This window comes from Aethalodelphis obliquidens, unplaced genomic scaffold (assembly GCF_003676395.1).
Source record: "Aethalodelphis obliquidens isolate GAN/ISIS:26980383/991018 unplaced genomic scaffold, ASM367639v1 scaffold48, whole genome shotgun sequence".
In the NCBI taxonomy this organism is placed as follows: domain Eukaryota; kingdom Metazoa; phylum Chordata; class Mammalia; order Artiodactyla; family Delphinidae; genus Aethalodelphis; species Aethalodelphis obliquidens.
In genome coordinates, this window is record NW_020837992.1 from 11,216,569 (window position 1) to 11,240,248 (window position 23,680).

The following is a 23,680-nucleotide window of genomic DNA, read 5'->3' on the forward strand; positions in this document are numbered from 1 at the left end:
AGTTTTTGACTTAAAGTCTATTGTTCTATATAAGTATGGCCACCCCTACTCTCTTTACCATTCACGAGAGAATATTTTTCTATTAATTTTCGGTCTATGTATCACCTTAAATCTAAACTAGTTTCTTGTAGACAGCATATTGTTGAATCTCTTTTTTTTAAAAAAAGACAATTCAGCCACTCTACATCTCAGGCGAGAACTTACTATTACTGTTTTGTTCATTGCTTTCTGTTTGTCTTGTAGCTTTTTGTCACTCTTTCCTCTTTGCTGTCTTTTTTTTGCTGATTTTTTGTGATGATGTTTTGATTTCTTTCTCTTTTTCTTTTGTATATCTTCTATACATATTTTCTTTGTAGTTTCTGTGGGGCTTGTACAAAACATCTTATAGTTATAATAGTCTATTTGAGGGTGATAACAACAACCTCAATTATGTACCAATACTCTACTCTTTTACTTCTTCTCACACACACATGCTTTATATATTGATGTCACAAATTACATCTTTTTTATTTTGCATGCATTAACATTTTTGTGGTTATAGTTATTTTTGTACTCTTGTATTTTAACTTCTATATCAGAATTAAAATAATTATGCACCACCTTCAAATATTCTGTATTTGTTTATATATTTACCTTTAAGAGTGAAGTTTATACTTTTATGTGCTTTCTTGTTGCTCTCTAACGTCCTTTCATTTCAACGTGAAAGACTCCATTAACATTTCTTGTAAGGCAGCCTGAGTGGTAATGAACTCCATTAATTTTTGTTTAATCTGGCAAAGTCTTTATTTATCTTTCATTTTTGAAGGACAGTTTTACCAGATATAGTGTACCTGGGTGGCATTTTTTTCTTTTAGCACTTTGAATATATTTTTCTGCCCTGCAGGTTTTCTGCTGAGAAATCTACTAGTCTTATGTGTGGTCCCTTGTATGTGATAAGTTACTTTTCTCTTGCTGCTTTCAAAATTCTCCCTTTGTCTTTGACTTTTGACAATTGGATTATATGTCTCTGGATGGGGACTTCTTTGGATTCACCCTGTTGAGAATCTTTTGGGCTTCTTGAATCTGTATGTTTATTGTCTTCCCCAGAATTGGGATGTTTTTGGCCATTATTTATTCAAATAAGCTCTCTGCCTCTTTCTTTCTTCTACTTCTGGGTCTTTGGATGTATAGTGGTCTGCTTGATGGTGGTCCCTAAATCCCTTAGGCTCTCTTTACTCTTTTTTTTTCTTTTTGCCACATTGCACAGTTTGCAGGATCTTAGTTCCCTGACCAGGCCCCAGCAGTGAAAGCACCCAGTAGTAACTACTGGGCCACCAGAGAATGCCCTCTCTTTACTCTTTTTCATTCTTTTTCTTTTTGTTCTTCTGCCTGGATAATTTCAAATCTCTTGTCTTTCTATTCCCTGATTCTTTTTTTCTGCTTGATTGGGTCTGGTGTTGAATGCTTCTAGAGAATTTTCCATTCAGTTATTGTATTCTTCAGCTCCAAAATTTCTGTTTGGTTCTTTTTTATACTTTCTTTTTGTGCACATTCTCATTTTGTTCATGCATTGTTTTCCTTAGCTCACTGATCATCTTTATGATAGTTATTTAGTATTCCTTGAGGTAATTCATATACCTTTGTTTCTTTAGTGTTTGTTTCTGGGGATTTATGTTGTTCCGTTGATTGAGCCATGCTTCCCTGTTTCTTTGTGTGTGGTGTTATTTTGTGTTGTGATCTACACATTTGGAAAAACAGCCACCTCTCTCATTCTTTACAGACTGATTATGTACAGGAAAAGACTTTCACCAGTCTGCCCAGCATGAGATTTGGTGGGCCTTCAAACCTTTTCTGTGGTTACATACTCTCTGGACTTATGCATATAAATTTCCAATTAGATGGATTTGTCTGTTTGTAATCTCTTGCTACCTCTGGAATCTAGTACTGCAGGTTTTCTAGAGCTATTGCAAGCCTTCCAGGTCTCTTTTATTCTCAGTGGTCCTAATGTTTCTAGAATATGCTGCATCCCATCAGTGCTTTGAGTTGGATGAGATAGAAACCAGTCCTTTGGGTAGCCAGTCCCCAAAAGCTGGAGTGTCAGACACACGCTCCACTCTTTTCTGTTCCCTGAGGGAGACAGCGTTAAGCTGTAATAGACTCTGTCACCTGTATCATGCATCCTTTGAGGCAGAAGCAAGCTGCAAGCTGCCCAGCTCACTTTGGTTCTCAGTGTCCTCCAGGCAGCTAGAGTGTACGGAGTCCTGTAAGTGCTCTAAGATAGGCAAGACAGAAATCTGTCCCTTGGGTGGTACCCCAAAATCCAGAACATTAGATGCATGTTCCAGTTTCTTTCCTCTCTAAGCAGAAGCCAGAGGCTGGGTTTTCTTCCAGTTGCACCACACTGAACTGGCGAGTGCCATGAATTTTTCTACGAGCTTTGATGTGGTTGGTTTCATGCTCATTTTGAGGTTTAGGAGCCTCTTAACTGATTTCTGGATCTCTCACTAAGGGAACTAGTCTGTGCCTTGTTGAATTGGTACCTCTTTCTGGGGGAGGGGGAGAGGGTCTTGAGATTTCTATTTCACCACCTTGCTGATGTCACCCCACTTGAAGCCATGGACTTTAAAGCCATGAACAACTCAAGTAAGATTTTTATAATTATAGCAGCAATAAATAAGTAAACTAATAAACATATAAGGTAATTACAAATGAAAAACCACAATTCTAAGTGTTTTGAAAAAATAGAGAGTCACTGCCTGGGCTAATTAAATTGGCAGATCAGGGAACTCAGATATTTTAGCATGGATCAGGAAGGTAATAAATAGCTGTACATAGACATGTGAATAACTGGAGGAAGGCATTCCAGGTAGAGAGGAGAGCAAAAGCAGAGGCCCAGAGGTAGGCACATTCTTAGGAGAGGCCATCTGGTTACAGGGGATGAATGAAGGGGAAATTTATATTTAAAAAGGTTAGAGGAGTAACAGGGGTTCAGATCGTATAGGGCCTTGTAAATTGGTGTTTGGGATCTTAGATTTTACTCAGAGTGAGTTGCAGGACCATGAAAGGACTTGGAGCAGAGCAGGGACATGATCTAACTTGTAACTTAAAGGGATCACTGCGGTTGCCCTGTGAGGAGGAGAATGTAGGTGGATGAAGTTGAGAATCCACTGCAAGAGCCCAGTAGGGAGACAGTGGTGGCCTGGGTGAGGACAGAAGCAGTGAATGTGATGAGATGTGGTCAAATTGGGATCTTTTGAGGGTAAAGCTAACAGAATTTGATGTGAGTTGTGAGAGAAAGAAGTCTAGGATGATTCATAGGTTTGGGGCCTGAGGGAACTAGAAAAATAAAGTTGCCAACTATTGAGATGGGAAGAACTCATGTGGAACAGTTTCAGGAAGGAGCTTAGGAGTTCAATTTGGCATATGATTGGTTTGAACTGCCTTTCAGACCTCCAAGCAGGGAACAGTCCAGGATGAAGAATACCTTTGGGAGTTATCAGCATATTGACAATATTTAAAGCCTTGAGTTTAAATAAAATCACCTAAGAGTGTGGATGGATAGAGAACAGAACCATGGGCTCAAAGGTGAGGGGGATGAAACAGCAGTCAGGGAGATTGGAGGAAAGCTAGAGTGTCGTGTTCTGTGAGCTAAGACATGTTGCCAGTGGGGAGAGATTAGCTGTGTCAAATGCTACTGCAAAGTCTTACTCTCTTTACCATGACCTGTAATGTGCAATTAGTACTCTAGTCAGTCAGCTCATGTTAGTGATTTTATACGTACTTAGAAATCAGTAAGCACAGCATATGCCACAAATAATTCTTGAACGGTTAGCATTATGCTAGACATATAGGCCATATGTGACACAAAGAGATAAGACAAGGCCTGATGATCATTTGGGATACATTATATACATGTGGACAAAATAAACAAGATGTTCACCCAGCTTCAAACTTATGAATGGACTATTTTTTTAAAAAATTCATTTATAAATATATTTACTACTGGGAACTTTCAAAGTGTTATCACATAGAAATAATATTATAAATAATAACTATGTCTAAAGCTAGGCAACCAAAAATATAATACAGCTAAACAGTAACACCAAGACCTGTGACTGATTTTCCAGGTTATTTTATTATTGTTTTTACTTACTTTGAACTAGTGATCCATTTAGATTCTCTATGCCTCAGCTTTTGTGGAAGATAAATTATATGTATCTGATTCCTGTCAAATGATACCATTACTGATAGTGGTCACAGGGTTATTTTTGTGAGATGGTGAAGCACCTCAGGTCTTAAACTGCTGGTTCCCAATAGTTACTTAAGGAGAGGTAGCTGTCTAGAGGACATACAGTCGATGCACAGCAGGTGATTAAACATGGAAAAGTGAGTGAGGCTCAGGTGTATTCAGTCATCTCTTGATGCCAGCACTCTTGCCCCTCCCATGCCCCCTCTGGATCCTCAAGAGACTCTGTGTTGCTTTACTGTGACTTTTCTTTCCTCTCTCTCTCTGCCCAGTTTAAACATAGCCCATCCTGCTCATTCTACCAGCATAAACACATTCTTGATTTGAGGAAGTCTGGGGGCAGGAGAAGTGAAGATCACTAAGGATGGTTAGCCCATCTTGGTACCTTTCCAGGCATTAGACCCATCCTCCAGCAGAGACTGCCCTGCTAATGGCATCTTCACATTTTCGGCCTCTGAGCAGAGGAGATTCTCTAGTCTTGTGCTTATCATGTAGATTTTGGGGGCATCTTTCATTTCACAGGTTGCTGTGCTCTGAAATGCTCTTGGGATTGGTATCTTTGTGTGAATGAAGATGAACAATGCTGCATATGTGAATGACGAATGTAGAAAACACGAGGAAAGATGCCAGGCTCGTTTTCAGTGCTGAAGTGTGGTGTGACACTCTTCAGTCAGGCTGAGAGGTGCCCAAGGGAAGGATTTAATTGCATTTTTGTGCAGTAGCTACTGGACAGGTGTCAAAGGGTAGCTCAGTCATTCCAGTTGGCTTGAAAAAGTATAAGAAATTCTATCAGGTTCCTATTTTTCAACAAAATGGATTTCAACCAGTTCAGATTTGCTGTAACTAGTAAGTATATGGGTGTGTAATTGAGAAAGATGGGGGAAACTTGGAGTTTTAAAAGCTAAGAAGCTAAGACAGGATGAGTACGAATCACTGCATTTTGGAAAGTTATTCATATATTGTTTTTTCTGTCTTGATTCTGTGACCTTAAGAGCCAAGAAATATAAACATATTAAGCAGTTTTGCATGACTTCCTTTTCTCTGCATAATGTTAGCAAGTCATTAGTAAATTTACTCTGCAGTGTATTAAGAAATTTTACCTGGATCCCCAAAGCACAAACATTTCTTGTAGGTTTATTAATGGCAATGAGTCAATTCAGCTGCAGTGAGAAATACGTAAATTTTACGGGGCCTGAGAACTGTTTATCAGAATATTATTGGAATGTTTTAGTATTGTGATATTTTGCCTTTATTGGTGACTAATTTGGGGTGTGGGAAGTTTGGTTTACCTTCAATACAAGTGGGGTTAACAGCTTACTTTGTTGGTTGTGAGTGTGTATACAGACCGTGAGATTTTCAATCCTTGTCGTGATCTTTTACTATATATTCAGGAAAGGCAGGAAAAAATATTCACTTGTTTTCAAAACCTCTAATAAAAACGAGATTGCCTTTCTGTGGAAACCTGAATAGTTTCCCTAACTATTTCCCCTATGATTAATTTTATATTGGTATAAAGCATATTTTTGTTCAAACTGGTATCTGTTATGGAAGTATACACTTAAGTGTATTGGAAAATCAAATGAGTAGAAACCAGTGACATTCTATTGAAAAGGCCAACAGAATCTCCAAATTTGGGAATTCTATAGATGCGTGAAATTGACACTGTAAAAATCCCTTTGTTCTATTTTGGGCTATTTTGTCTTCTCATCAGTTTAGAACTTTAGGCCTTAAAAACGGAGCATGAATAAATGTTGGTTAGTGTGGTGTGCCTGGGCAAACTGGTGTAAAAATATTGCCTAGTGCTATGTCTCCTTGATCTCACTTTTCCACCTACTCAAATCCTATTTTAAGGATAACTTCTTTCAAAAGAACTTCCTAGACAGAGTGACTGTAACTGGCTAAGTTCCTATCTTATTCTTCCAGAACTGTCTCTTTGTTATCTAAACAGCCTTGATCTTTTTTCTCTTCTACTTGCCCTTTTGTTTCTTTCTGACTTCTTGTTCTATCTCCTTCTCTCGCCAAAGTTTCCTTTACCTTTATTAACCTCTCCCCACCCCCAACTTATGCTGAGATGAGGTGGATGGATAGAAATGAACATTCTGATAGAATATTAATACACAGTGTAATAATATGGAACTTAGGAAAATTCATGGAAAATAGCACAGCTGTGGGAATGCAGGTTTCAGTCTGCTTGCTTTACATGGATCTTTTTTGGCTCCTTCTGAGTTGCAAGGACTCAGTGGTCTTGACCATGTTTTATCCTTTCTACAGCGCAGTGTCGTTTCATACAGGCCTCAAAGAATAACAGAATTTCACTGTTTCCAGTTTGATCCTTGTCTGATGTATAAATCATCTCTATAATCACCTTGCAAATGGTCACTTGATCTTGGATTCTGTTATACAAATTCATTTAATGATAGAAGAGTGGTATGTAAACTATTTTACATGTAGCTACTCAGCGAGATATTGATGACTTCAAAATGCCTTAGAACAGGGCTTCCCTGGTGGCGCGGTGGTTGAGAGTCCGCCTGCCGATGCAGGGGACACGGGTTCGTGCCCCGGTGCGGGAAGATCCCACATGCCGCGGAGCAGCTGGGCCCGTGAGCCATGGCCGCTGAGCCTGCGCATCTGGAGCCTGTGCTCCGCAACGGGAGAGGCCACAACAGTGAGCGGCCTGCAACCCGCAAAAGAACAAAAAAAATAAAAAGCCTTAGAACATGCTTATGTTAGATGAAAATAGTTGAAAGCACATTTATTATGATAACTATTAAAACCAAAAATTGAATATATGCATGTTGTAAAAACTGTTTTAGGAACTGCAAGTGATTTTTTTTAATTCTTATTTTTCCAAATGTTATATATATATATATATATATATATATTACTGTCATGATTAATAAAAGCTTCCAGAGTGGATAAAACAGGGAAGGTGACCCTCATACCCTGTGGTGTGTCTCTTGCTTCTGGCCCTGGTGATAACATCCACCTTCAGCTCTCTGTTGGTTCCGACTTTGGATTTTAAGCTTTTGTTTCTACTAATAGGAAATAAATTTACACTTTCAAAAGAGCAAGAAAAAAGCTGTACACTTCATTAGTCTGTATAAAAATAGCTTTGACATGCCATAGCATTATCCCTAAATAGAAGGGAAGTCTTGGGAAGGTAAGCGAGATGATTACTTTTAGAGGTGCTTTCTAAAATCTGGTATGTGGAAACTGCTTCCTGTAGGTAATACTATCCTTTCTAAGCTATAAGAATTAAACTTTTTGTGTTTTTTACAAAAAGGATTCTTCTTTGTAAGAAGTTTCTAATTAATGTGTGGTTAAACTTAGGTCATGCATTATTTGGAAACACACTCTAAGGACTTTGAAAGCCTATTTTAGAAGATAGGAAATGTGTTTTGACTCAAATTGTTTCCAACAAAGACAAAACATTAAAAATGTACTGCATATTACCTTTCGGACTTAAAAGATATACTCTGGGGAAACCTTGAAAACTTCCTTCTTTACCAGACTCTAAATATAGAATAATGTAATCACCTGTGTTCTGTATAAAATATGCAAATGTACTGCTCCATCACTTTTCTACACATGAAATCAGAAATATATCTTTTTTTTGGGGGGCCTCTCACTGTTGTGGCCTCTCCCGTTGCGGAGCACAGGCTCAGCGGCCATGGCTCACAGGCCTAGCCGCTCCGCGGCATGTGAGATCTTCCCGGACCGGGGCACGAACCCGTGTTCCCTGCATCGACAGGTGGACTCTCAACCATTGTGCCACCAGGGAAGCCCAGAAATACATATTTTAAAAAGGAAAAGATTATTGATGTTAGATTTAGAAATATGACCTTTGTCAATACTTATTACAGTTCATTTAATTGTGGAATAAAATTTGGGGATTTATTTTTCTATTTTGGATTTATGTAGCTGCCTCTAATTTTCCTAGACCAAAAGAAAAAAAAAATAACCAAAAAAAAATGCCATCTCTGTATAACTATAGAATTTCTGAAAAACTAAGTTCATTTATCAAACAGGAGGCTTGAATGTATGAAATATTGGATATCAAATGATGAATATACAAATTTACTTCTACCAAGTGTAATCATCTTAAATAGTAGATAATAGCCCTTGATTTCTGAGATACGTGCAAATGTTGGACATAACTTGAATTTCCAGTAAGGATGCAGTGGTTAGTCCATGTTTTCTCACAAAAGCAATCTCAACCATACAGGGTTTTACTTAAACTAACACATATATGTCCTTCACTGTAAGCAAGACAATAGTAGATTAATTTGCTATAAACAGTTTCTGGCTTATGGGCATTAACTTTATTTTTTAAATTTTATTATACTTTTTAACATCTTTTTTGGAGTATAATCTCTTTACAGTGTTGTGTTAGTTTCTGCTGTATAAAAAGTAAATCAACTATATGTATACATATATCCCCATATCCCCTCCCTCTTGCGTCTCCCTCCCACCCTCCCTATCCCACCCCTCTAGGTGGTCACGAAGCACAGAGCTGATCTCCCTGTGCTATGTGGCTGCTTCCCACTAGCTATCTATTTTACATTTGGTAGTGCATATATGTCCATGCCACTCTCTCACTTCGTCCCAGCTTACTCTTGCCCCTCCCCGTGTCCTCAAGTCCATTCGTTACATCTGCATCTTGACTCCTCTCTTGCCCCTAGGTTCTTCAGAACTGTTGTTTTATTTTTTTTTTGGATTCTATATACACGTGTTAGCATACAGCATTTGTTTTTCTCTTTCTGACTTACTTCACTCTGTATGACAGACTCTACGTCCATCCACCTCACTACAAATAGCTCAATTTCATTTTTTTTTTAAGGCTGAGTAATATTCCATTGTATATATGTGCCACAGCGTCTTTATCCATTCATCTGTTGATGGACACTTAGGTTGCTTCCATGTCCTGGCTATTGTAAATAGAGGTGCAAGAACATTGTGGTACATGACTCTTTTTGAATTATTGTTTTCTCAGGGTATATGCCCAGTAGTGGGATTGCTGTTAGTTCTATTTTTAGTCTTTTAAGGAACCTCCATACTGTTCTCCATAGTAGCTGTATCAATTTACATTCCCACCAACAGTGCAAGAGGGTTCCCTTTTCTCCACACTCTCTCCAGCATTTGTTGTTTGTAGAGTTTTTGATGATGGCCATTCTGACCAGTGTGAGGCGATATCTCATTGCAGTTTTGATTTGCATTTCTCTAATGATTAGTGATGTTGAGTGTCCTTTCATGTGTTTGTTGGCAATCTGTATATCTTCTTTGGAGAAATGTCTGTTTAGGTCTTCTGCCCATTTGTGGATTGGGTTTTTTCTTTTTCCTTTGCAGTATGTGGGCCTCTCACTGTTGTGGCCTCTCCCGCTGCAGAGTACAGGCTCCGGACGCGCAGGCCCAGCGGCCATGGCTACGAGCCCAGCTGCTCTGCGGCATGCAGGATCCTCCTGGACCAGGGCACGAACCCGTGTTCCCCGCATCGGCAGGCAGAATCCCAATCACTGCGCCACCAGGAAAGCCTCGGTTGTTTGTTTTTTTTTGATATTGAGCTGCATGAGCTGCTTGTAAATTTTGGAGATTAATCCCTTGTCAGTTGCTTCATTCGCAAATATTTTCTCCCATTCTGAGGGTTGTCTTTTTGTCTTGCTTATGGTTTCCTTTCCTGTGCAAAAGCTTTTAAGTTTCATTAGGTCCCATTTGTTTATTTTTGTTTTTATTTCCTTTTCTCTAGAAGGTGGGTCAAAAATGATCTTGCTGTGATTTTTTTATTTTTATTTTTATTTTTTTTTGCGGTACACGGGCCTCTCACTGTTTTGGCCTCTCCCGTTGTGGAGCACAGGCTCCGGACACGCAGGCTCAGCAGCCATGGCTCACGGGCCCAGCCGCTCCGCAGCACGTGGAATCCTCCAGGACGGGGGCACGAACCCATGTCCCCTGCATCGGCACGTGGACTCTCAACCACTGCGCCACCAGGGAAGCCCCTTGCTGTGATTTATGTCATAGAGTGCTCTGCCTATGTTTTCCTCTAAGAGTTTTATAGTGCCTGGCCTTACATTTAGGTCTTTAATCCATTTTGAGTTTATTTTTATGTGTGGTGTTAGGGAGTGTTCTAATTTCATTCTTTTACATGAAGCTGTCCAGTTTTCCCAGCACCACTTATTGAAGAGGCTGCCTTTCTCCATTGTATATTCTTGCCTCCTTTATCAAAGATGAGGTGACCATACGTGTGTGGCTTTATCTTTGGGCTTTCTATCCATTGGTCTATATTTCTGTTTTTGTGCCAGTACCATACTGTTTTGATTTCTGTAGCTTTGTAGTATAGTCTGAAGTCAGGGAGCTGGAGGAATAGGAAGTCTAATTCCTCCAGCTCCATTTTTCTTTCTCAAGATTGCTTTGGTATTCAGGGTCTTTTGTGTTTGCATAGAAGTTGTGAAAATTTTTGTTCTAGTTTTGTGAAAAATGCTGTTGGTAGTTTGATAGGGATTGCACTGAATCTGTAGATTGCTTTGGGTAGTATAGTCATTTTCACAATGTTGATTCTTCCAATCCAAGAACATGGTATATCTCTCCATCTGTTGGCATCATCTTTAATTTCTTTCATCAGTGTCTTATAGTTTTCTGCATACAAGTCTTTTGTCTCCTTATGTAGGTTTAAGCCTAGGTATTTTACTCTTTTTTGTTGCAATGGTAAATGGGAGTGTTTCCTTAATTTCTCTTTCAGATTTTTCATCATTAGTGTATAGGAATGCAGGAGATTTCTGTGCATTAATTTTGTTCCCTGCTACTTTACCAACTTCATTGATTAGCTCAAATAGTTTTCTGGTAGCATCTTTAGGATTCTCCTTGTACAGTATCATGTCATCTGCAAACAGTGACAGCTTTACTTCTTCTTTTCCAATTTGTGTTCCTTTTATTTCTTTTTCTTCTCTGATTGCTGTGCCTAAAACTTCCAAAACTTTGTTGAATAATAGTGATGAGAGTGGACAGTCTTGTCTTGTTCCTGATCTAGAGGAAATGGTTTCAGTTTTTCACCATTGAGAACGATGTTGGCTGTGGGTTTGTCATATATGGCCTTTATTATGTTGAGGTAAGTTTCCTCTATGCCTGCTTTCTGGAGGGTTTTTATCATAAATGGGTGTTGAATTTTGTCAAAAGCTTTTTCTGCATCTATTAAGATGATCATATGATGTTTATCCTTCAATTTGTTAATATGGTGTATCACATTGATTGATTTGCATATATTGAAGAATCCTTGCATTCCTGGACTAAACCCCACTTGATCATGGTGTATGATCCTTTTAATATGCTTTTGGATTCTGTTTGCTAGTATTTTGTTGAGGATTTTTGCATCTATGTTCATCAGTGATACTGGCCTGAAGTTTTCTTTCCTTGTGACATCTTTGTCTGGTTTTTGTATCAGGGTGATGGTGGCCTTGTAGAATGAGTTTGGGAGTGTTCCTCTCTCTGCTGTATTTTGAAAGAGTTTGAGAAGGATAGGTGTTAGCTCTTCTCTAAATGTTCGATAGAATTCACCTGTGAAACCATCTCGTCCTGGGCTTTTGTTTGTTGGAAGATTTTTGATCACAGTCTCAATTTCAGTGCTTGTGATTGGTCTGTTTATATTTTCTATTTCTTCCTGGCTCAGTCTCAGAAGGTTGTGCTTTTCTAAGAATTTGTCCATTTCTTCCAGGTTGTCCATTTTATTGGCATATAGTTGCTTGTAGTAATCTCTCATGAGCGTTTGTATTTCTGCAGTGTCAGTTGTTACTTCCCCTTTTTCATTTCTCATTCTGTTGATTTGAGTCTTCTTTTTTTTCTTGGTGAGTCTGGCTGATGGTCTATCAATTTTGTTTTTCTTCTCATAGAACCAGCTTTTAGCATTATTGATCTTTGCTATCATTTCCTTCCTTTCTTTTTCATTTATTTCTGATCTTATCTTTATGATTTCTTCTGCTAACTTTGGGGTTTTTTGGTTCTTCTGTGTCTAATTGCTTGAGATGTAAATTTCGGTTGTTTATTTGCAATGTTTCTTGTTTCTTGAGGTATGATGGTATTGCTCTAAACTTCCCTCTTAGAACTGCTTTTCCTGCATCCCATAGGTTTTGGGTCATCGTGTTTTCATTGTCATTTGTTTCTAGGTATTTTTTGATTTCCTCTTTGATTTCTTCAGTGATCTCTTGGTTATTTAGTAGTGTATTGTTTAGCCTCCATGTGTTTGTATTTTTTACAGTTTTTTTCCTGTAACTGATATCTAGTCTCATAGCATTGTAGTCAGAAAAGATACTTGGTATAATTTCAGTTTTCTTAAATATACCGAGGCTTGTTTTGTGGCCTAGTGTGTGAACCCTCCTGTGGAATGTTCATGTGCACTTGAAAAGAATGTGTGGCTACACAGCTCAGGAGAAAATGGAGAAAAAGAAAGAAAGAAAAATAAATATATAAAATAAAATTAGGTAAATAAAGTTATTTAAATATTAAAAAAATCATTTAAATAAAAAAATGTAAAAGTAATTAAAAAAAACAGAAGAGAGCAACTAAACCAATAAGCAAATACAGCAATGATAAGAAGCGCTAAAAGCCTGGTGGCACAGTGGTTGAGAGTCTGCCTGCCAGTGCTGGGGACATGGGTTGGTGCCCTGGTCTGGGAGGATCCCACATGCTGCGGAGCGGCTGGGCCCGTGAGCCATGGCCGCTGGTCCTGTGCTTCGCAACGGGAGAGGCCACAACAGTGAGAGGCCCGCGTACCACAAAAACAAACAAACAAAAACGAAACAAAACAAAAGAAACTATACTAAGATTAATATAAAAATCGAAAGTAGTCAGTCACATACAGCAAATCCCAAGTCTACAGTTGCTCCCAAAGTCCACCGCAGCAATTTTGGCATGACTCGTTGTCTATTCAGGTATTCCACAGGTGCAGGGAACATCAAGTTGATTGTGGAGATTTAATCCACTGCTCCTGAGGCTGCAAAGAGAAATTTCCCTTTGTCTTCTTTGTTTGTACATCTCCTGGGGCTCAGCTTTGGATTTGGCCCTGCCTCTGCATGTAGATCGCCCTCTGGCATCTGTTCTTCGCCCAGAAAGGAGGGGGTTTAAGGCGCAGCTTATTAGGGGACTCTGGCTCACTCAGGTTGGGGGAAGGGAGGGGTACGGAATGCAGGGTGAGCCTGCGGCCACAGAGGCCAGCGTGACGTTGCAACAACCTGAGGTCGGCCATGTGTTTTCCCGGGGAAGTTGTCCCTGGATCACGGGACCCTGGCAGGGGTGGGCTGCACAGGCTCCCGGGAGGGGAGGTGTGAATAGTGACCTGTGCTTGCACATAGGCTTCTTGGTGGCTGCAGCAGCGGCCTTAGCGTCTCATGCCCGTCTCTGGTGTCTGCGCTGATAGCTGCGGCTCGCGCCTGTCTCTGGAGCTCATTTAGGCGGTGCTCTGAATCCCCACTCTTCACGCACCCCAAAACAATGGTCTCTTGCCTCTTAGGCATGTCCAGACTTTTTCCTGAACTCCCTCCTGGCTAGCTGTGGCACACTAGCCCCCTTCAGGCTGTGTTCACCCAGCCAACCCCAGTCTTCTCTCTGGGCTCTGATCTCCAAAGCCTGAGCCTCACCTCCCAGCCCCCAGCTGGTGAGCAGACAGGCCTCTCAGGCTGGTGAATGTTGGTTGGCACCGATCCTCTCTGTGGGAATCTCTCTGCTTTGCCCTCTGCACCCCTGTTGTTGCGCTCTCTTCCGTGGCTCTGAAGTTTCCCCCCGCCACCGCCCGTCTCCGCCAGTGAAGGGGCTTCCTAGCGTGGGGAAACTTTTCCTCCTTCACAGCTCCCTCCCAGAGGTGCAGGTCCCATCCCTATTATTATTTTTATTTTTTTTGTTTTGCGGTACGCGGGCCTCTCACTGTTGTGGCCTCTCCCGTTGCGGAGCACAGGCTCCGGACGTGCAGTCTCAGCGGCCATGGCTCATGGGCCTAGCCGCTCCGCGGCATGTGGGATCCTCCCGGACCGGGGCACGAACCCGTGTCCCCTGCATCGGCAGGCGGACTCTCAACCACTGCGCCACCAGGGAAGCCCCCATCCCTATTCTTTTGTCCCTGTTTTTTCTTTTGCCCTACCAAGGTACGTGGGGAGTTTCTTGACTTTTGGGAGGTCTGAGGTCTTCTGCCAGCGTTCAGTAGGTGTTCTGTAGGAGTTGTTCCCCATGCAGATGTATTTTTGATGTATTTGTTGGAGGAAATTGATCTCCACGCCTTACTCCTCTGCCATCTTGAAGGTCCTCCTCGTAGTAACTTTAATTCTGCAGTAATAAGTGTTACACTCAGTGAAAGTTAGCATGTTTTTACAGTGTTAATAAAAACATGAATACCATTCTCTTGTATGCTACTATGGAATTGCTATTTTATAGGCCAAAAAGTGCTGGGATATTGGCTGTTTTACATGGTTCAACCAGTATTATCATCAGCTGAGAGCTGCTACTGGAATATTTTTGTGGGGTGTTATGGTTTTTAGGAAGTTGTTTGCTTCCTCGTTAGATTGTCAACAGTCCCAGTTGATACTCTGAGGGAAATATTTGACAGAAATATTATCTCATGCAAGGAAGCCTGTGGCACTGCTTTAATCTCCAGAATACCAAGAAAGGACACAAATGTGAAGACGATGGTTTTGGTTTCTGGGGACTTTTTCTCAGTGGTACAAAGGATGTTATGGGCCGCCTTTGTATGTAAGTGTGCAATGAGGCCCTATAATGCTACTTCTTGGCTGAACTTAATTTAATATGTATAATGGCCCAAGAAGCAGCCCCAGTGATTAGGACTACAATATGCCACTGACATTAGAAGAGAAGCTTCTTATGCAAAAGGTGTCTATAAATAACATTTAAGACAAATATGTTTGGCTAATAAAGATTTTCTGAAAAGCACCTAGGAAATGGATAAACAAATGTGACGACTCATTGATTCAAATATGCCGATCGAGGTTGTCTAGGATCTCCCAGTGCTGTATTTGAATTCTGAGCCTGTAAGAGTGAGGGCCATCTTGAAATACTCTCTGGTTTTATTAGCAGCGCTTTTCTGAGCAGTTCACATCATCTGGCATTAAGTAATCATGATGTTGCTGCATAGCCAGAAGGTTAAGGCAAAGATGCATAAGGATCCTGCAGCCTTTAGTAACGGTCCTCAAACATTGCTGCATATTATTGATGGTTGATGATGATTTTTTGTGGTGTAACAATAAATAGCAATGATACCTACATAACATCTTCCCCCAAAGTCATTTGCCAATAAGAGCATCATTATTTTGCTTTCCTTATTATGCATTCTTCAAGTCAAGATAGTCTTGTTTATATGGTTGAAATGGTCAGATGCAGTGTTGTGAATGTGTGATTTGACTTCTTTCCTAAAGGCTAGCCTCCACTCAGGATGAAATTAGTTCTTCCACAAGGAAATAGTGACCAAAAAAGATACAAAATTGTGTACAGAAATTTGGCAAGAGAATACTTGTTCCCCTTTGAGGAACTGTATAATTATACAGATATCAGTATAATTATAATTGGATTTAGCTACTATATCAAGTTATTTGAAATAAGGTCCTTTTTCAGAGGAGAAGAAATGAGATCAGTCTTAAATATCCAGTTAAAAGAAGTTGTCATTGAACCAGTTACACATACATCTTTGATGTAGCCCAGTTACATGCCAGTGCCTTGTACCTGCAGTTTAGAATTCTTATATCACTTAAAATTTTCGAATTATTAATGTGACCCTACTTTTAGGATTATAGGTATGATAGCATATTTTAATGAAATCTTGGTTATGATGTTAACGAGGAGGAATTCATGGAAGGCATTCAGAACAGTCTGTATTGTTCTGGTGAACATGAACATCTGAGCAAAGGGAAAAAAAATGTGAAATCAGAGCTTGTATTTTAAGATCCACAATATAACCTACACTGAAAATAATATATCCTTCAGGCCTAACCCCGGGGTTACTTACTTGATAATATCTTTTCCTTCAATGAAAAAATAGCTAGTCAAGTACTTTATAACACATGCCAAAGTTGTTCCTAGGCATTGGACACACAGGAACATTTTCATGATTGTCATTGATTGCCTTGAGTTCCAAGGGTATACTAGTCTCTCACAATTACAAATAAGCGTGTCTTATTGTTGTTCGGTGTTAAAGCTCGATATAGTTCCAAAACACCAGAAGACATTGAGACAGAAACTTCTTACAATTCAAGAATACACAACTTCACATTAGAACTCAGTGAACTTTGATTCTAAAGGCATCATTGTCATGAAAACCCAAGATTTTTTATAATTACTTTTATGAGTAATTTATCCTTTATCCTTTCTAGGACTATAAGCCTCTCAGAGCTCTATTTCTTAAGTTTAAGCTCCTATTCTTGACTAGAATCATGTGTGCAATTGCCTTTCCTTAATGCACATTCTATGATTGTCAATTAACTGAAAAGCAAAAATTGAGTGTGAATCCAATCAAGGGTATTTTGTACTATTTCTATTGTATGTTAAATTTGGAAGTCCTCCCTTAATCAGTACTTCGGGATTAAATGCCTAGGATCCCGCATTCTCTTTACCCTAACCTAAAAAATTCAACTTATTCATAAATTGTGAACATGACTTGATTGTCCACAAAAGTTACAGTTAGTGGAAAAGTGAATTTTTATTACAGATGAAGTGATTGTTACTTTAATCACATAATATGGCACATACAGAAACAGTTCTCATGAAGACATTTTTTAAGTGCTCTGATGGCCTGAATTGACGTTGAAATTGTAGGGACTCTTAGATCTGTCAGTGCACTTGTCAAGGGCATCCAGTTTCCTGTGGATGTTGACCAGGGGACCTCGTACAAAAATATAAAATAGGGCTTCCCTGGTGATGCAGTGGTTAAGAATCCGCTTGCCAGTGCATGGGACACAGGTTCGAGCCCTGGTCTGGGAAGATCCCACATGCCGCGGAGCAACTAAGCCCGTGTGCCACAACTACTGAGCCTGTGCTCTAGAGCCCGTGAGCCACAACTACTGAGCCCACGTGTCTCAGCTACTAAAGCCTGTGTGCCTAGAGCCCGTGCTCCACAATAAGAGAAGCCACCGCAATGAGAAGCCCGCGCACCACAATGAAGAGTAGCCCCCGCTCTCCACAACTAGAGAAAAACCTGCACACAGCAACAAAGACCCAACACAGCCAAATAAATAAATAGATAGATAGATAGATAGATAGATAAATAATCCTCTTTAAAAATATAAATTTACAAGAATCTTCCAGAGAAAGGACCTCACAGTAGACTCATTCTCATAGTGATTTGACATTTTCCTGGTTCCATCTCAAGCCTCTGTTGCAATAATCACAGCTCTGTGATAACTGTTTACAACCCACACATTGCCAGACATTACTGTCTCTAAGTCTACATTTGCTTCTTTCGGGTTTAAATAATTTGTGGAACTTATCCAAATGTCTGGATAATGCTGAACCTCATCACTGACAAGCAAAAGGATAGGCTAAAATGATGATGCTAGCTATGGAGGCTATTAGGTCAATTGTTGGAGGAATTAGCTTGCTTCTACTAAATAAAATAATTTTACTTAATTGGGTGGACTCTAAAGACATGCCTTATCTTTTCTCATCTATACCACCCATGTTTTCACTTCTCTGTTGTTTTCCCATTGTCTAGCACCATAAAAAATTGATAAATATTTTTTTGAATAAATGAATGTGTTGAAGAAATGTCTATAAAATATAAAAATATACTTTTTAATTAAAGTACAGTTGACATACAGTATTATGTTATTTTCAGGTATACAATATAGTGATTCAACATTTAAATACATGACAGAATAATCATCATGATAAACCTAGTAACCTTCTGTACCATACAAAATTATTACAGTGTTATTGACTATATTCCTTTTGCCATGTATCACATTCCTGTGACTTATTTATTTGACGAGGAAGTTTGTACTCTTAATCTCCTTTATTTATTTCACCCAGCTGCCTGCCCTTTCCCCTCTGACAACCACTAGTTTGTTCTCTGTATCTATGAGTTTATGTTTTGCTTTGTTTGTTTTGTTTTTTAGACTTCATATATAAGTGAAATCATATGGTTTTTGTCTTTTTCTGTCCGACGTATTTCACTTAACATAATACCCTTTAGGTCCATTCATGTTACAAATGGCAAGATTTCATCCTTTTTGATGGCTGAGCAATATTCCATTATATATGTATCCATCTATTGGTGGATCCTTAGGTTGCTTCCATGTCTTGGCTATTGTAAATAATGTAGCACTGAACATAGGGGTGCATATCTTTTGAATTAATGTTTTTCATGTTATTTGGATAAATAACAAGAAGGGGAGTTGCTGGATTGTATGGTAGTTCTGTTTTTAATTTTTTGAGGACTCGCCATACTGTTTTCCAGATTGGTTGCAGAAGCATATATTAGAATCTGTTTTCTTTTAAGCCTGGCTTTAAGAGATTTATAAAATTCTAAAACAATGCCTCTCTTCTCACTAAATCTTTGCCTTGGAAAACATAATTATTTTTCATAAAAGTATGTTAACTTATTTTACCATATAATGGGCTTATTGTAATTTTTACATGAATTAATCAAAACATTTTGAAAGTTAGAAATTCAACAATATAAATATCAATAGTTATAACTCACATTCCAATGCTCCTTGATGTCTACAATAATTTTTGAGACCGTAAAGTGGTTCTGAGATAAAAAAAATTTGAAAGTTGCTGGCTCAAAAAATGGGCAATATATACTTGTGTATACAACAGCAATAACCAGTTATAATATAAAATGGAAAAAAAGTAAAATATCTAAAAATAACCTTACAGTCCTATGTGGAGTATAACAAAAAATGGTCTATTTCAGAATATGAAAGGAGACTCAGTAAATGGAGATTCACACCATGTTCTTCGATGGGAAGTTTCACTATTATAATAGTGCTCATTTTTCTTAATTAATTTATAGATTTCACATATATCCAAACAACAGAAATATATTAAACCTGTGAAAATGAAAATTTCTATAAAATTTAACTACATGATTCCTAAGTTTATGCAAGAATAATAGGTTAGTAACTGCAAAAAAACATTTTTCAAAGAAGGATAATCAGGGAGACCTGCCTTATCTGATATTATATTTACAGTAGAGAGTCAGATAATCAGTTATCTCAAAACCAGCTTCATTGTGTGTTGTGCATATATGTGTATATATGCGTATTCGTGTGCATTTAATATATGATAAAGGAAACATTAGTGTTCAACTTCACTCACTAAAGGATACATAAATGTAAACAATTCTTATCAGTTCAGTAAAGATAAGACATTAATATCAGAGGTAGTAGTATTGCTAAGCATTTGTAAATTGCTGGGGGGGCAACTATAAACTGTAACAACCTTCTTGGATAGCTACTTGCTACTATACATCAAGTGCTTTAAGATATTCATAATCTTCAATGTGGCAAATTTATTTCTAGCAATCTCTCCCACAAAAATATTCAGAAATGAAAAAATATTTATATGCAAATGTGTTCATAGCAGCACTTATTATAATAAGACAAATTTTAGAACAGCATTTATGTCTACATGTTGGGCAATGATTAAGTAAATATGGTAATGACAAGGAAAACCGCATATAGAATAAGATTAAATAAAAATAGAGAATACATTTCATATAGTTCATAAATCCAGTTATGTAAAATGTGTAGCAGAATGCCAGGAATAGATACCTTAATACATTAACAGTGGTTGTCTCTGAATTCTGGAATGATGAAAAATTTTTATTATCCTCTTTGTGCCTTGCTGTATTTTCCTAAGTTTTTAAAATAATGAATATATATCATTGTTAAAGTAAATAAAAACATTACAATTCAATTAACTATTGAAGTTGCAATTTGTAGTTTAAGACGAGTCAGACAACAGATTTTATATTGCATTTCAGCTCCGGATTACCTGTTCTTTTACATCTGACAGTAACTTCAGATAGTTACTGTCCTTAACTTACATGTCATTTACATGTCATTAACTTCAGATAGTGCCTTCATTTTCACAGTGTAGTTTTTGTCCATTTGCTAATAAACTATATAACTTTAAACAAGTCACTTTACCTTTCTTGGTCTTTCATTTCCTTGCCTGTCAAGTGAAGGTCCTTCCAATTTTAAAATCTGGAAATTAAGTGATAAAGATTTAAAAACTGTATTTCCAACAGAAATGTCTTTTGCCACCATCGATATGTCTCTCTTTTACTACACAATTTCTCCTAACTTATTCTCTCCTATGTTTGTGTTTCTGGAGCTCCCTCTTCCCTCCCTAACATCTGATGATTGAGAAGGGATTATAATCTCATCTTGCTGTCTGTCTCCCAGTACTACTCAAGGCAGCATCCAGATTCTAGTGTTCCTATATGAATATTGTTGACTGTCATCTACAGGTCATTGATGATACTCATTGTCATAGAATTTTGAAAACTCTGTAGAGATTCTAAGAATCTCGATATAAATGAACCGACTCAAGCTTGATGATGAAGTGCTGTTGTCTGTTCCTTGTCATTTTAGCCTGTTTTGTTGGACCTTACTGATATTATACTCTCTACTGCTGTACACAACCCAGGCTTGGATACCTATGCTTACCATTCAAAATGACTAGCACTTTGGAAATACTCGTTTTTCTGATGAAGCTATTATATAGTATTTAAATTGTAGTTTGCAATCTGATATTTTAACTCTGTGGTGCTTACTAAAAATTATTGCTATATTTAGTGGTTAATTCAAATAAGTTGCTAAATATGGTACTGGATGATGATATGAATGCATATCATAACACAATATGATAAGCTTTGTGCAGATTCATTCATTCGATATCAAATATAGTTTTCTTATAATTTAATGTATTGAATTCTTTAGTGTAAAGTTTTAACCTCTATTGTATACTTTAAATGGAAAAGCAAACCTCAGAATTGATGCTCTTTGTCTAACTGGTCGTCTGGGGTGGGATATATACTGTTTGATGCCTCCATGTGATTCATGTGTACTGATAAATTTCTTTTTAAACTTGCAGCAAATAGTGGCAGCAATAAATGCAGGGATTATACCTTTAGGAAACACCTCCAATCAAATCAGTCACTGGGATTTGGGAAGTTCCTTCTTCTTTGCTGGCACTGTTATTACAACCATAGGTAGGAGACAACTTATTTTGTTTTTTAATTTTGGTACAGCTTGTGAGCTAAAATTCACTTGTTTGAATTTTTTTTTTTACAGTTGGTCAAAATGGTCTACTTAAGGTAGAAAACTAGATTTCAGTAAATTGATTTTGAAAAGAGAGTTTAAAGGTTTAATGATGGAAATGAGTTATTGTTTCAGAATACTGAGTTGTTTAAAATCCATATGAAACTCGAGAGCAGTTCATTTGAGTCATTTGACTAAAGGATAAGAACATCAGGAAATAGCTTGAAATGGTGATTTTTTGGGGGGGACAAGTAGTTTAAAATTTTCCTGCATCTTTGATTCTTTAGTACAGAAAGAAACGATTTGAGTACAATTTTGACATTCTTTTCATGAAGTTCTTATTTGATATCACGTTCTTCAACTTGTAAAATTTAACTCTACATTTGAACAGATTGTTCCTATTCTTATATACTTGTCTATTATGATTATTTCAGGCCTTTTTCATGTATTATGTTTTTCTAATAACACAAATGTATAAAAAATTAACACTGAAATACTAAGATTACAAAAAAATGAAAGTTTAAGCCCTTGACCTTTTATCTTTTAATCATGGTGTATGTCATACTGCTAAAAAGGGTCACAGTGGAACATGGTCTCTTTTTTTGGGATTCACTGTGCATCCACTCAGAACCCACTAGGCAGCAGAATGGGTACAAGTAGATGACTTCTCTTCTGTTAGTTAGTCCTTCAGTGCCCAAGAAATATCCAGAGGATATAAATGCAGACCCCATAGTGAAAGCCATGCTTGCCATGCCGTGAGGATTGGGAGGAATTACAGCTGCTTGTTTCATGGAAGGAGGTGGGTTTAAAGCATAATTTTCAATAAAGAGAAGGAAATTGACTCATCACAATTATGAACAAAATATGTGTGCAAAGGGAATTCTCCCCTTCCACACATGCTCGTGATGAGATTTCCTCTCATGGGCTTGACCTCTGATTTGGGTGTGTGAATTACGATTCTAAAAGTTTTAATTTTATTCTTCGATGTCATTGATAGATTATGAAGTGTATACAGTTTTCAAATGAGTACCTTATATCAAAGTCCTAAATAAGTGAACATGGACAATTTATGGATGAACTCTTGCTTAGAATTTTCCTTTGAGAGGAATTTGTAGTGTCCTGTCATTATGTGAATCCACTGTAATGCCTCTTTGTGCTGGAACACTTGCCAGTGAAATAAATACCTTAGCATGTTGATTTTTGCCTTTGTTAAGAAGTCAAAGAGCTGTGTTTACTCTTACATCTCCATCAGCTAGGTCAAAAGTTGTGTGGCTGCGAAAATCTGGAAGAATGGCAACCTTGATATTTAACCATAATAACAGGTTAACTTTGGAGCTTAGACATCTTGGCCATTTCTACTATGGAAATAACTGTTTATTGTGTAAACTTCTTAGAGTCTGGAAGGAAAAAAAAGCTCACAGACTGAGTGAGAATGGTTTGTTTCTGCCCAATGAAAACTCAAATGTCCACGTTATAACTCATCATGACCACCACTAAATTATTCTCCAAGAGACTTAGTCATTATACAGACTTAGTGTTGCATCCTATGTTTATAAACAGTCTCATTTTTTGAATCCCAAATTCAGTAAGTTTTGCAGACATATACTTCAACACATGAAAAAAATAAACCGTTATTACCAGCCTTACCCCCAAATTACAGCCATTAAGCACAGTAGCTGATTATTTAGGTTGTTTAGGTAGCAGCCTGACAGCCCAAATCTCTTACTGTTCTATCTCAGTCTTCGGTGGATTAAGTCATTCTAGGTCACCGACATTTACTCCATGGTCTTCTACTTCTAGGTCAAGGCCATCTCCTTGGACCTTGGACTAGATTATGGTCTAGGGCAAGGTACAAATTTTGGCCTCTTTCATAAGTCTCCATTTGAGAGATATCCAAGTCATTATTTAATAAAATTCAAAGTGTAATTATTAATATTGCTAATGATAATAATTGTATGATCTTTGAAGTGGTTTATAGAAATCATAGAAATTGTAACCTCTAGCACTAAGCTACACTGTATTAGTTGTTTAAAAAATAGAACTTGAGACAGTCTGGGAGAAAAAGTTGCAGTTGCTCTTGTAGGGTGCCTGATACAGGCAGTGCTTCATGGAGCTGCATTGGCTGAACTGTCCCAGATTTTTCTACTCAGTGTTAACAATTTGTCTATGAAGCCAAAGTGACCCTTATTATTCATTAGAAATATGC

The 23,680-nt window shown here is 38.1% G+C and overlaps 1 protein-coding gene across 4 annotated transcripts in view; it reads left to right on the top strand.

The window, feature by feature from the left end:
• KCNK2 (potassium two pore domain channel subfamily K member 2) overlaps positions 1–23,680 on the top strand; it is a 229,902-nt gene that overhangs the window by 94,369 nt on the left and 111,853 nt on the right. For all 4 annotated transcript variants that reach the window (XM_027082986.1, XM_027082987.1, XM_027082984.1 and 1 more), the window contains exon 3: positions 21,308–21,425. In XM_027082986.1, coding sequence (XP_026938787.1) covers positions 21,308–21,425 — 118 coding nt within the window. The remainder of the gene's footprint in view (positions 1–21,307; positions 21,426–23,680) is intronic.